The 15,448-nt window shown below is 41.2% G+C and overlaps 1 protein-coding gene across 4 annotated transcripts in view; it reads left to right on the forward strand.

The window, feature by feature from the left end:
• The first annotated feature begins 1,042 nt into the window (after positions 1-1,042).
• Positions 1,043-15,448, forward strand: part of bsnb (bassoon (presynaptic cytomatrix protein) b) — a 66,191-nt gene continuing 51,785 nt past the window's right edge. For all 4 annotated transcript variants that reach the window (XM_086199518.1, XM_086199519.1, XM_086199520.1 and 1 more), the window contains exons 1-2: positions 1,043-1,333; positions 8,644-9,034. In XM_086199518.1, coding sequence (XP_086055644.1) covers positions 1,155-1,333; positions 8,644-9,034 — 570 coding nt within the window. In that variant the 5' untranslated portion in view covers positions 1,043-1,154. The remainder of the gene's footprint in view (positions 1,334-8,643; positions 9,035-15,448) is intronic.

Here is a 15,448-nt window from a genome sequence, read left to right on the forward strand (position 1 = left end):
TAAGTAGTTTGTTTTGGTATTAATATCTTTATGTTTTCAATTCTATGTATTCTATGTAATTCTACCTCTACTCAGACCCTGGCAGTTTTCACCACAGTACATTTGAGCACTAATATGATAATCTTGTGCTACTGGCACTCTACACACAGTATGTGGGAGTGTGAGCTAAAAAAAAGACCCCTTGGCCACACATTTTCAGAGAGGATGTGTGTGTTAAATAAATCCATGCTGCACTGTTATGTCACCACTGTTTGCCTGAGTAAAGACAAAGATCTGCTGTTGGATTCATCATCTGATAACGATGATAAAACATGTCACCATCATTCAGACAGCGATCCTGAGAAATGTTGATGAAGGCATTTGAATAGACAACCAAACGTTGTTGAAAATTAAGACTGAAGAAGATATTTGGATTATGTTCTATTACGTCGTGCATTACTTACAATCTCTGTTCCTTCATCAAACATTTGAAATGAACTGTTAATTCTTAAGATGCCCACAATAGGCAAGAGCCAAAATGGCTATGTGTTTTGTGGTCCTGTTAGCAGTCACACACACACCAAAGTATTCTACTTGGGAAGTTCAAGAGAACTACATTGAGAAAAGAACTGACTTTTACATTTTAGAAGCTGGAACCGGCCCACTTTGGCCTTATTGCTTACAAAATGTAAATGATTTGTCAAATCAATTGCCAACAGATTAATTTTCATTGGTTTGACCAAAGCACTAATCAATAGCTTCTGCATAGACTCCTGGGAAATAAAATACAAAATGCTCTTATAAATGATGGATTGACGATAATGTTTCAGGCAACATCACGTTATTTAGACTAGAGTAGGCCTAAGGGAGGGGGGCCGGATCTGGGAGGCCCCGGTGGACTCCAGTCATGTGCCGTGGAGGCCTCAGAGGTATTTGCGTGGTGACTTGTAATAACCGAGTCCCGTGAACGCGCACGTACGAGGCTCACCAGCTCCCACCCATTGCGTCAGCGCGCTCCTTTGCCCTGGCCGTCAGCGCGCGTGCTCCGTGCGGGATGCTGAATTGTAGGTGATGATGGCGGAAGGGGAGCTGCGCTGAGTTTCCTCTGACTTGTTCTCATAGCTGTAGAACCATATACTACATCGTTTCTCTCCGTCGAGACCTATCCCGAGACGATGGGGAACGAGGCGAGCATGGAAGGGGAGGGCCAGGCGGGACAACCCGGCCCTGCCGTCCCTGCAGCAGGGGCTCCGACTTCCATTTCAGCACCACCGGACTCTGGACAGCTCATCAAGCCCAGCAATGGAGCGCCTGTCGGAGGAAGTGGGGCTGGACCCGGGCCGGGGATTAACAGGTAGCCGCGATATCTAGGACGCTTCCCGGTGTAAGTGTGGGGAGAAATCAGGGAGGCTGTAGGCGGCGGCGTGGCCGTGTTCCGTACATCTGTGCGATGTGTAGCGTAGATATAGGATCAACCAACTGCGTGGAGATAGACCTCAATGGGTGTTTAATTATTTATTTCAATATCCTTGTCAACACAATTCACCACCCCCTTTTGACACCAATTGTCTCTTCTTGGCAGCACCACCCCGTTTGTAAACGTAAATTTGGGTCGAACTCAATGTTAGAACGCAGCGCTTACAGGATCAATATCACCTAAATACGGCTTTCAAACGGTTCTACTGGAATTTCTACGCCCGTTTCCACGGTGTCTGTCCTCGGGCATTAGTAAGAATCATGAATGAGTGAGCGACATTTTTCTCTATCACACTGAGGCAGCGCCAGGTTAATACGAATACTCCCGAGTACATCTCAGAAATATTAATATCCGCATATTCTCAGATGATCAACAAATTTATGAATGATGCAAAGTACGCCGCCTCTCACGTTCAAGGACTCAGGCGGTTCCATTACAGATTCATTTCCTGAACATGCTTCGACATGAATACCAGTAAGGAATTCTGGTAAATGAATGGTGACTGATAGAAATATCACCGTCAGATAACCAGCGTCATTGTCAGCAAATGACTCTGAGAGATATGCACAGCTGCCTCAGTCATCAGATCTAATCCAAATCAGTATGCAGTCACTGGAAATTGTTTTTCTGCACAGATATTTTTTTTCTTCTTCCTCTGTAGGAGTGGTCTTATTGCATCTCTCTACTCCAGACACAGAAGCCAGACACAGCAGTATTGGCTGATCTGGTTGTACAGTTACACATCAGAAGCTCTTAAAATGAGATTATTAGTGTTTAATTACGGTACGTGCGGTGGGTGTGTGTCTGTGTGTGGGAGTAGAGGGATTACCCTTCCAACAAGATCTGATATTGCCTTTGTTACACAGTTCAACAGTTGTTGACCTCAGCGAGCGCAGCTGCATCTTCTATTTACCGCACCTGTTTACAGTCTCCTTCCTATTGCGTCTTAGCCGCCATGCAGACAGACGTGTCCTCTCTTCATGCTTCAACCCTTTATGGCTACTCTGTCACATGGGTGGCGTTGTGAGGCGTGACAGGGAGATCTAGGCTGTGGTGTGCCAGTGTAACAGGGCACAGCTTCCTCCATGTCTTATAAAACACTCATGAGGGGCATGTTTACAGCTCATAGCAGACATCTGACTTTGAGACTTTAAAAAAAAAAAAAAATTATATCATGATTTCTCTTAATATCTCGGGAGAGGAAGAGCAAACTATATTATATGACTCAAACGGTTTCCTCTGATCACTGTCCTTTATTCAGTAGGGACCAATGAGACGGCAGCCGGCTTAGAATTGCGGCTGGAAGACTTTCATCATCATTCATATGAGTTTTTATCTATTGTTTTGCCTATTATAAATGGGGACATGATACACTATATATAACCTTATTTAAAACAGAATTGCATTCAGGCATTTTTTTTAGATAATATATTCATTTATCACAGGGACAGAGGAGAATCTGATAATGGGAATCCATGAAGCTAATATCCGTCTGTGTTCCAGAGCACCACAATGGTTGTTCTCTTCTCTCTCTCTCTCTCTCATCATTTCAGCTTTGACTCAGTGCACAGTCATCCTGACCTGATGACCACAGCGAGCGAGCACGCAGACTTGGAGGAAAATAAATAAATAAATAAATAAAAAATGCTGCCTTGTGTTGCACGATTCAGACATTTCCCAAGTTTCTAACAATGCTCTCCATGTGCTGCTGCTGCTGCTGCTGTTGGCGTAGTGTCATCTGACTGTTGTGTAACAGCATCCTGTAACAACCGATCTTATAAAACATCAAGAGCGACTTGGATCGATGACGTTTCCTTGAAATCATCGAGTCGCAGTGTAAATCAACATTCCATTACAAGCTATAACAGGGCAACAGTTACTACATCAATGAAAATAATGGATACGGTCATATAACACAGATAGTTCTGAAACCACATGCCCTCATAATTAATTTACCTGCAGCAATAAAAGCACTGTACACATAGCAAATGGTTGCTGCAACTCACAGAAATAATGCAAAAGCATTTCTTATTATTTATGACGGTATGACATCAGTAGGAGGGAACCAATGAAAGATTGGTGGTATGAGTGCTGTCCAGATACTAAATCTAGACAATTCACTGTGTTCAAGCTTGTGAAAGCTGTGTAATCGTTTTCAAAGCTTCTTTCTCAGTTTGTGTTCGCGTAGACTTTTGGTGGTAACCCTCTGAGGGTTTGTGCCACAACGACTTAAAATACTTGAAATGTTTGAAATTACTGTCTCAACAATCATTCCAACGACTGCAGGACAGATTTAAGGCTGCGTACCGACCGAATTACATCGCTGCTCCTGAGTGCTGATAAATAAATCGACGGCAAACTTTGGATACCAGAGAGAACAACTGGTTGACAGAGGGAAGACTGTGTTAGAGAGAGAGAGAGAGAGAGAGAGAGAGAGAGAGAGAGAGAGAGAGAGAGACTGTGACGTCACTCCTGTTATGTATTCCAGCACTCCATCAGAGTGATAATGAGCTGAAAGTTCTCTCAAGTGTGGTTACAAAACTTGACGCAAACCCTCGCTAGGAATTGCAAAGCCGGCCGTGGCAACACATCTGACAGGAGGCCGAAGCATTCGCAGTACACCCAGAAAATGGTACTACTACTTCTATCACTTCTGTTCATCCATGGATGTTGTGTAGCACTTTTTTTATGTACCCAGTGTGCTTCACATGAAAAAGGCAGTTTTGAATAGAAGTTTTATGAGGGAATAGTTGCCATCTTTGGGTAGCTTGATGTCATCAGACTGAAGAGTCCAAAGATAATGAAAAGTTTGGCCTTTTCGTTTTTTTTTGTAATAACTAAAATTATCATTATTTTTTTATTATCATAGAGAGAAGTAATGTACCACATCCCAGATGCTGGTACTAGCACAGGTATTGGTTCGGATGTGAATGGTACTGAACCGTAACGGACCTGTCACAGTCATTTTGTTTGAGATCTGTTTTGGATCACTGTAAGAGCCACAGAGTGGTTTTGACACGGCTCATTTCACATGACCTTTCCTATACGGTGCACCACACGTCAGCATTTTGAGAGCATAAAAATGCTGCACTGTGATGCATTTATGAATAAAACAGAATAGAAAGGTGAGAAATACACTGAAAGGAATTCGATTGGGACGTTACAAAGTGGACATATCCGGTGTACGTCATAAATTAACGATAGGCGAGACCCCGTTGGCACGGCTCGGCCATCATGGCGAGGAGACGAAGTCCATCCTGAGCTGGATGTGGCTGCTGAAGCGTCCTCTGGAAAATGTCTGGATCATAATCTCGTGCCATCACAGATCCCCCTTTCCTGATCAATTCTGGGCATGTAACTGTTTTTTGGAAAAGGAGAGAGGGGTTGAGATGGCGAAGACGTGCCAAAGTACCATAATTTGCTAGCTAGCTAACTAGCTTGTTGAGATACACGCAGCTGTAAGTTGAAGCTTGATAGACGGGTGGATGTCATGGTATCGTCTGCTTATGTAGGCAGGCATCACGTTTTGTTTTACCTCGCTGAACACTCGTGGAGTTTGATCTAGCAATACAAAGAAGTGGATTTAGTTTGTCTTTTGCACAAATTGTTGAACAGTGTGACTAAGAGTTTGAACTAAAAGGATTTAAAAAGGCTTTTTATTTTCAGGTCATCTTCATGGTGCACTCGCTACAGCTCCTGTATTTAAACAGCAGTACATGGAGTATACTGTGCGTTGTACTTCATCCATCTCTTCGGTGCTTTTGTGTTCTTTTAGAGGACGACCTCTAACTCTGCTCTCTGCCTCTTTTGGAGACCCAGTATTCATTATTTTGGTGCATATTGTACCAGCCTCCATGTGAGTCTGTCACAGCCTCAGTCACAGATTTTGGCTGATTGATTGAAAAAAAAATAGTTACTTCAATGTTGTCTCTGACTTTTATTGGTGTACAGCAGGGTTTTACTGCCAACATCCACCCAAAAAAAAAAAGAAAAAAAAAAGCGCCTATTTAAAGAGATGCATTTGTCATTTTCTTTTTTTTTTTGGCAGAAATGACTTCAATGTGTGTTAAGTTCTTTTTGTTCCATTTCCACCCTTGGTAATAGGAGCTTATGAAAAGCACTTTAAAGCAGACAACCTCCTGTAGAACAGCCAAGGTGCCACATCATGACTACATTGAATCTACCCTTCCGAATAATCTTAAAGTTTAAATACTTTTCTCTCTCAAAAGAAAGGGGAAAAGAAAGAAGACGGAAAAAAAAGAAATCATGACATTTTTCTGTTCACTTCAAAAAGGTCAGCGTTCAGTGACATTTCCAACACAAAACAATAGTCCTAAGATGATGAACGGTGGACTTATGCTCGGTATGTACTTGCTCATTGAAAACAAACACGCAAGTCGTATGAATCCATTATTTTTCCTGCTTTGACCTTTAAATATTAATACATGAAAAGCAGCAGATAGATTTCACTCAGAGGGCTGTCTTACTCTGTTTCATTTCCAATGGACAGCCGTATAAATCAATGAGAAACATATAGAATTTCTGTTATAGAGATACTGATACTGATAGATAGAAACCATTTGCCCCGGACCAGAGGACTTTGACAAGTCAGATGTCAGTATGAGGAAGCTTCCTTATTTTTTTTAACACAATAGGTTCATCTATTGGGAAAATGGAAAGATTTTACATCTTAAGTATTGTTTTATGTGCAGTACTTTTTATTGTTCAGTAGTGTAATGGCTCCACCAGCCAGGGCTTTGATTTGCAGAATTGGTACTGTCAGTTAAAATGTGTTATGGCTCCAACGCTGCTGTAGAGATTTAGTATTGAAAGAATCATTCTCATATTTGTATTGAACAAGCAAAATGGTCTTTTCAGAAAGAGGAACACAATCGTTTCTGTTCAGCCGTGCGAAGGCGTGTGTTAAAACAAATAAACCTGCGGTTGGAGGTGCTCCATTCTCTCGAGGATTGTTTACTGGCTTGTTCTGGCTTGTCTAGTCCCACCTGTCCTAGCCGACAAAGCCAATTCTGTCCAGAAATCCACTGTGGTCCACCGTGTTCTTGTCTACATACAAGTGGAGTATATAGAGCTCTTGCAAAACTGATGGGGTCCTCTAGCCTTAATTAGAGAGCTGCACAAGCTTTTTGCCAATAGTGACACAGAGACTCACACTATTGATGCTGTGCAAAGAATCCAACTGTCTTTCTTTCTCTAACAGAAAGATAAACAGAGGATCTCCTATGACAAGCTCACAAACTCTTCTGCGTCCACTAGATAATAAAACAACCTTCATAGGCACAAAGCATCTTGTTGACGATGACATCCATCCATTTTCTATCTCAGGGCCAACACATAGAGACAGACAACCATTCACACTCACACCTACGGTCAATTTAGGGTATCAATCAGCCTCGTCCTCTCTTGATGCCTTTGGACTGTGGGAGGAAGCTGGAGTACCAGAGAGAACCCACACAGGAACAGGAAGAACATGCAGACTAACACACACAGAAAGATCCTGTGCCCGAGCTGGGACTCGAACCCCAAACCTTCTTGCTGGGAGGCGACAGTGCTGACCACTGCACCACCACGTCGCCTTGATGATGACAATATTAATGAAATCTTTTCAACGGCCTATTCCCAAATCTTATTACATAAATCACTCAATTTGGTACCTTTGCTACTGAAGTGATAACTATTATGGGACACAGACATTTAAGTTTTAGTGTTTCAATGGTCAGTTCCTTGAGGATGATTCCTCAGTGCAGTTTAGCCTAAAACAGCGAGGGAGTGGTGGTCAGCACACTGTCAGTTTGAAATGTAAAAAGTGCAGCGATGGTTTGAACAAACTTAAGAGTTGCACAGCATCTCGAGTCATCAGCTGTCACTCACAATTACGAACGTGCTCTATTTTAATTCCTTTATTCCTCCCTTTATTTTCACCCTTCTCTCACTGTGGATGCAGATCTGCTGCGGAGACTTGGGTTTGAAGATGACGGGCATGAAAACACAAGCTCCAAGTTGTTATGACAGTGGGAATCCTCCATCCTTATTGGAATATTTCATTAATGCCTGAGGGTCAGAATGAGCAAAAAACAAAAACAAAAAAAAACCCAAAAAACAAAAGCTTTCAGCTCTTAGTCTATATATAATACTTTTGTTTTTCCCAACACCTTCAAAGAGTGAGTACAAGTTCCTCACATAAATATGTGGAGGAAAAATAAAATATTCAACATTTTCCTCTTTGTTGGCCATTGTTTTGAGAGTTCTATCACACTATTAATGACAATTTCATCTTTAAATGGCATGTTGAGCCTCTCAAAACTCAATTATTCCAGAAATAAGTTGTATTCTTCGAGAAAACAAATTAAGTTTAGATCACTCGTGTCACGAAAACATAGATCCAGCTCACTTAAAATGTACATGATATAAAGGTGCATAGGCTGCACAATATATTTGGAGTTCTAAAGGATTATTTTGAAAAAACAAATAAATACTGTATGAATCAACGTCTAATATTTGCTTATTTCTATTCATTTTGTTGCTAATCTCCCCATCTTTTTTTTCCCTCATTGGTTGTTATTCTCCCACTCATCTGTCATCAACCTCCTCAGTATTTCCCACCACTTCTCAAAGGTTGCTGCAGTTACAGTATATTTCCTGGTGACTGTTGACTGTTCAAATGCAAATAAACCCCTGGAAATATTGCGTGCATCTCACTCATAAAACCCAGCCAATTTTGATGAAATAGATGAGTTTATCATGTTATTTCCACACTTGAGTGTACTCAGTTTTAATTAAATGGTCTGATTCGTCAATGTGAAAGCTTTAATGGATAAAATACGTGATGATGTCAAAGAGTGTGCGTTTTCAATGAAGGGACAGCTGCTGTGGAATTAGTTGCGCATCTTTTTTGTGTGCAATTAAACAGAATGGGATTACAATTGGAAAGAAAACTATTCAATCTTTTATCCATGTTTTGTATGAAAATGCATAATAGTAAATGTAAAAGTTTTATTAGCAACCAGGTGGGACACCAGTCTTGATCAGAGTGATAGTTTGGCCAGTAGGAAGCTGTCTTACAAGTCCTGCCCACAGTGTAACAATGTCACAAGAGTCAATTAGCTGATCTGTAAATGAGTTAAACTGTAACATCCACCTCTCTATCTTCTCTACCTTTCTGTCAGAGCCCCACCATCAGACCTGGGAGCGAAACCAGTCGTCCAGAGCAGTCATGGGACAGGGGACAGGTTGGCCTCCCATGTCAACCCACAGTCAGCCCCACCTCACGGAGAGCAGGGCCAGGGTCATGTATCCAGGAGGAATCTGCAGGTGGATGTGGGTAGCAGCAAGACTGGGAGGTCTCCTTCGGTGTCCCCGGACCGAGGCAGCGTCCCCTCCTCTCCTTATTCCGTGCCTCAAATCGCACCCATGCCCAGCAGTAAACTGTGTCCTGTCTGCAAAACCACTGACCTGATGGGCACCGGGGATGACAAACTGAACGTCAACACCTGCACACAGTGCCGCCTCAACGTGTGCAACCAGTGTGGCTTTAACCCCAACCCTCATCTCACAGAGGTAACAGCACTACTGCTCAACTGAGGTCCACAAACACAACAACACTTTTTCATTATAGCCTTTTCCTCCAATTTGATAGCATACGACCATCGTGCTATATAAAGACAGAAGGGTAGCGGTTTGCTCGAGATGAAGGAATATGAGGATGTTGCCACTGTCACTCTGCTCTGAGTTACGCAGTCAGCATCTACCACAGTGCATTCAGATGGAAAACTAAAACATCTAAAACTCAGAATGGTAAGAGGAAACAGTCGTGCAATTGACTGCACAAACAGATTCAGAAACTATTCAGGCATATATTTGTACAGATTGCCACAGGCTAAAGAAAATTACATGGTTTTCTGAAAGAAATGCAATAAAATCAAAATAGTTTTACAAACCTGTCCTGAGACAAATAAGATACGCTTCCAAGTAGAGATTTTTTTGGAGGAAAGATTCTGCTTTTAAATGGGATCAGTCCTCCAGATCCACGTTTTGTGTGTTTGTGTATCGTTTCCCAAGAGCAGAGCTCCATATACAGTATAAACACCGTGTATGAGTCATACGCATATGCAGACTGGTACATCATAAAGATCTCGTTTGAGTCATTTGTTCTTGAATTTGTACAGATATTCTTTTGTTTCCCCCTCAGCTGTATCACAGCTCCACCCATGCAGAGCATCCATAGCAGGGATGTGAGAGTTGTTCTGATTCTGATACCAATATCAGAGATTCTTCTGATATGCCCTAAATTGGGGGATCAGGTGCCGGTGAATAAGCAAGTCACTGTGTTCATCCCATCCCATACCTTGTTGGATTAGCATATTAAACCTAAAATGGGGCTCTGCCTCTCCAGCTAGCTCAGAATAAATGGAACTGGAACATCTCTAACCGTACATGGTAAATTTTAGTGCCAGTTTCCAATGAAATTAGTTTTGCATCCTGATGCAGCTTCATTCATGATAATTTATATCCATCCATCCATTTTCTTTACTGCTTATCCGTTAAGGGTCAGGGGGGAGACAATTCACACATAAACTTAAAAATTCAATAGCATACAACTGTCCCATACACATACACATAACATCTTCATTAGACACACAACATTTCTGGCAAATATCACATCACATCCTATGTATTAAGGTGACCATTTAGTATCACACTAATACTGACTGGAATACAGGGTTATTTCTACATTTTGCCATTTTTGGCTGGATTTAACTGAATAGAGTGAGGGTGTGAATCTCCTGCATGCTGGTTGGTTGGCTGTCAACTTTCCTTGATCTGGCCATGGTTCCCATGACAGATCAAGTGTTTAATGTTCTAGCAGGCCCATCTTTCCTGCCCCGAGGGCTGCTTGTCACAGATTTGTGCTTGGAAACGTATTGGCCACCTCCTACAAGACATAATGAATCATAAGCTCTTATCTTGAACAAGTGATGTTCCATAGTAAATGTAGTGTACATAACACTTGAACAAAGCTATATCCATCCTTCCTGACAGAGCCTTCACATCATGCCCAGAGCCTCGCCCAGACAAAGCTTTTTATTACACCACTGAACACTGCAAACACACCTCGCCATTATTCGCCATCTTTCAAATGCGTCCAAACAGGCCTCACTGTTTGCAGGTGGACCAGAATGCCCATTGCCCTCACCCCAAAATAAATCACTTGCCTAATTTGAATTAGGCTATGCTTCACTGTTACTGTGAGTCAAGTGTGGCTGTGTCATCTGTCACAAAGTTTTAGATCATCTCCAGTGAATCATGTTGCAAATTGCAGTCAAGATGCAATGCCAGTTTAACTGACTTACAGGCTGTCAGAACAACTGCAGGTTGGATTCAGGAACTGAGCTGATGTGTGTATGTAAATCAATTGATGCGTATGTGTGTGTGTATAAGTCTGCATACAAACATCAGTGTGCATTTGTGTGTATAAGGAAGTGTTGTGGATGTGCAAAAGTTGGAAACAAGAAGCCGGGGGAGATGGAAGAACTAGAAAAGGACCGTGTGGACCAAAGCGGAGACAGACAGTGAAGAATAGATCATGGCAGGCGGTGAAGGAGAGCGTGGCAGTAAAGAGGACTGCGGAGGTGGATGTTATGGGTATTTTTCTGCTCAGCCTTGGTGAGTTTGTCAGATGCTGACAGAGAGAACGACATGGAGGGAAAGCGCTTTGCCTCTGGAGATCTGATGATATAGCCCCCTAACCTACTTAACATAGATTTGGCTTTTGCCTCGCGGCAGCATAACTAACACAGTGATCGATGCAATTGATAATGGCCATCTTCTTCCCAATCAAGGTGATGATAATGGAGGCGCACAGTGATGGTGAGGACAGGGCAGGAGAAACAGATAGTGCTGTGAATGTTCTTCCCAATTTAGATCAGGCACAGATGTGGTTGTTTTTTCTATCTACCCATTTTCTTTCCTGCTTATCCGAAAAGGAGTTGGGGGGGGGGGGGGTGGCAGCTATCACCCTGGACAGGTCGCCAGTCCCTCACAGGGCCATCAGGAGCAATTAGAGGTTCAGTAAGTGGGGATCGAACCAGCGACCCTTCGGTTGCTAGACAGCAACTCTACCTCAGAGCAGTGCTGTCCCCCTTGTTGGTTTTTTTAATCTTTGAAAATAATATCAAGTAATTGGGTAGAGTATGATAAGATAAGATAAGATAAGATAAGATAAGATATAAATGGTCCAATGGAGAAAATCAGATTGACAGTTGAGTGTTTAATACTAGTCTAAGCTGAACTATGTTCTTATAAGCAGACTGGCACTTTCTGTTTGTATCACTAATATTCTGCAAAAGACTAAAGCAAGTCAGCAGCTCAGACATGTCCAGATACAAAAAGAAAACACTCGTAGTTGGTTTAAGCGAATATTTATTGAATAATTATTAAATGCTGCTCAGCCCAGGATTGTCTTCACAATGAAACACAGAGACATAAAAAAACAGACAGAGCAAATCGCAATCAGAGGGAGTTTTTTTTCTTAACACTTGATTCCCAGCCAAAAGTAGTTAGTTTTGCACGGTTTATGTTTCACTACGTAACTGTGGGGAAAGTCCTCAGTCTTTACCAAGGACTCAGAGACTGACCTGTGGCTCTGTTATTATTATGATACAATATTGACAATATGAACGATTTTCATCATAAGAAGGATTTATATATGAAACAGTTTGGATTATGTAATATCGACAATTATGTCAGTTAAATCAACAATTTAATGATCGTTATAAATGTGAGAGCTATTTTCACACGTTTGTTTGTTTGTATTTCTGTTGTGTTGACAAAAGTAACCTGTCATTTTATGCTCACGCCAGTCACTTGTTGAATTTCCAGGATTGGTCTCTAGATAACTCGCTCATTCTGGGTTCACGTCCTGCTTTGTGCGAGACGTGTTTCTGTTTACAAATAGTTTACAGATACTAATTGAACTGTTCCCCACTACAGTGATAATATGTGCCAAATCTGTTACGAAAGAGGATTTCCCCTCAAATTACTGAAAGATGGCAGCGCTGATTAAAGTGTTGATAACCAAGGGCAACTCCATATTTGGATTCTTACGATTATTGGCTTATTCACTACAAAGTCCCTATTGCCATCTGTAATTCAGAATCAAAAAGAACAAATTAGAGCAGATTTAACAAGAAGTTGCCCTCCGTCAGTCAAAGACAAATCCTGATCATGTGGGTTTTTTGATGAATGACTGTTAAGCTAAATCTCGCCGTAAAGATGGGAGCAGCGATTGTTAAAGGGCTGTTAAATGTCTGTCCGTCTGAAGTCTGGCAGTCAAGCTGAGAAGAAACATCTCTGGAATGTGACTGGAGATGCCACTGTGCACTCATAGGTGCGTGTTAGTATGCATGCTTGAACGAAATAGATAACACCAGGTTAAAAATACTGCTGGCTGGTTCAAAAGGAGAATATTTATGAGGAAGGCGGCACATTAAATGATAAGAGAGAGAGAGAAAGAGAAATCCAGACAGACGAGAGGAGAAATGAGACAATGACAGAGTCTGAGGTGGAGAGTAAGGAAAAAAATATCCTGACAACAAGAGCTCGGAGAGAGAAAGTACCACATACACTCCCTCCTGACAGCGCTCTCCCACCATCATACAGGGGAACATCTGCTTTATAATTGGTCCAATTTCTATTAATAGATCCTACCCCCTTTCTGTCTGCAGCGATGGCCTGGTCCTGAGACGCCACAGCTGAGAGAAACGGCGAGTGAGACAGAGAGAGTCGTGTGATAAATTAACCATAGCCACGCTAACACCACAACAGCTCTTAGCGCTTCGATCCAAAAGCACAAAATATAAAATATAAGAAATATATATATTTATAAATATGTAATACATAATTCAGGGGCAAACTAAATCTTATTGTTTTTTGGAGCTGCGTGTTTTGTATGATGAAGTCATCAGCATCTCCCAAAGGGTCTGGAGATGGGTTAAAAACTCTTTGAGAGAGCCATGATATGATGACTTTTTAATGCTTTTGTGTGAAGAGTGCCTCGGAACTGCTTCTTTTAACGTTCCCTCTTTTAACCAATGATCCCACTCACCGAAGAACAGTTTTAACAAATGCTCCCACTCAAAAGACTCTGCAGAGGAGAGGAACTATATATATATATATATATATATATATATATATATATATATATATATATATATATATAGAGGGATAGTTGTATATATAAAGTTTTATATTTAGAGGGATAGCTACCCCCTCCTCCAAGATGGAAATACATCATGTAGGTGGCCTCCATTGACAGCTGCACTAGATACAGTTAACAATGCAAACGTGTTATATCTGGTTTACACTGAAGCACATCTGCTGCTGTGAGATACAGATACAATATAATAGTGTCGCACATACAAATGTCCATATTTAGATTCCAACAGCCATGATATCTATTTCCCCTGCAAAGGAGTTTACAAAAGAGATGAAATGAGAAACTGAATGCTGAAGTCATATCATTGAAGAGTAAATCAATTATAATTTGAGGGAGTCAGAGTCTGGCTCCTAATCCCATCAAATTAATTCCTTTTTTTTTTTGCATCGGACAACTTTAATCCCAATCTTACTTTGCTTTATGGGAGATTCAGCAGCATTCAAATCTGGGAACAATGAAGCTGTTATGTGCATGTCTTGCTAATATCATCTTGAGTGTCACATTTACTGTTTAACTGTGGTAAAGTTTGGATGCAACATGGATGATATGTGAAAGAGCGCATGATGGGAAGTAGAATGGGATTTTTCTATGATTTAGCTCTCCCGAAAAAAGTTGAAATGTTTAGTGTTTTAGTCCTTGGGGGGGATGCTTGTGGTTCAAGGTCAGATGATTGAGTAAGAAGTATTTTTCTGTTCATCACTTTGTTCTTTTATATTTTGAATCTGTTTTTCTGTGTGCTAAAGTCGATGAAAGAAATAGAAAAATAGAACAATTAAATTTAAACGTGAAAACTTGAGACCAGCTACAGGTCAACAAAGAAAAATATGCTTTTCAAATATTTTCAAATCGAGGCTATTATACACCAACACCTCTCTCAAACTGATTAATTAAAAAAATATATGTTTGCTTGTTGTATTGCTCTGCATTTGTTATTTCTAGTAGCGATATTATTTAATCGTTAATTTGCAATTATTACATAAAGCATTTGACCCAAATTGTGTTATACATCTCCACTGAAATTTATTGTAAACTGTTAAAGTGAGAAAGGAAACTCAGAACTGTGTATTTATCATTCACGAGCATCAGCCGTGTTTGTCACTATAGTGCATGGTAGTGTTTGAGAAGCAGTTTTCCCATCACGGTGCATCAGGCTGTAATCTTGGACAAACAGTATGAACTGGGTCAAGAATCCAGCTGAGAGCTATCTTCTGAATTTTGCATACACCAAAATATTTTGCAAGGGGACTGCCAAAAAAGAAATCTGGGACGCTGTTTTAATTATCACTACATTTAAAGTCCCCTTGCGCTACAGTAAGTTGGGTGGAGCTCTCCAACAAGGAAATCATATTGCTTGGAGTTGATCTACGTGGAAAATTAGATGGTTCATGTGCAGGGGCCACCTTTAGTCCTCTGTCTTGGTCCTGTGCTACAAGTAGATACTCTGAAAACACACCTCAACAGCAAAGTAACAATAATGAAAACACAACAAAAATGAATCAGGTTTTTGACTAAGTATAGTATATATGTACTATCCCCCCCCCCCCCCCCCCCCAATTGTGCAGCAACATGAGGGCTGTGCAAACCCTTACCTGGAGAACTTCACGCCAAAGCTGGACATTACTGTTATTCTCAGATGAAAATTCAGTGCAATTTTGGGTTGCCTGGGACAGTGCTTTCTTTCTGCTTAGGTACAAAAACACCTAGTCAGGATAACATGAAGTTTAGGATTCATTTAGGATTTGTTTAGGATTTGCTTT

The sequence above is a fragment of the Aulostomus chinensis genome, chromosome 3 (assembly GCF_037954235.1).
Source record: "Aulostomus chinensis isolate RoL2024-O1b breed Wild chromosome 3, RoL_Achi_v1.0, whole genome shotgun sequence".
NCBI lineage: Eukaryota > Metazoa > Chordata > Actinopteri > Syngnathiformes > Aulostomidae > Aulostomus > Aulostomus chinensis.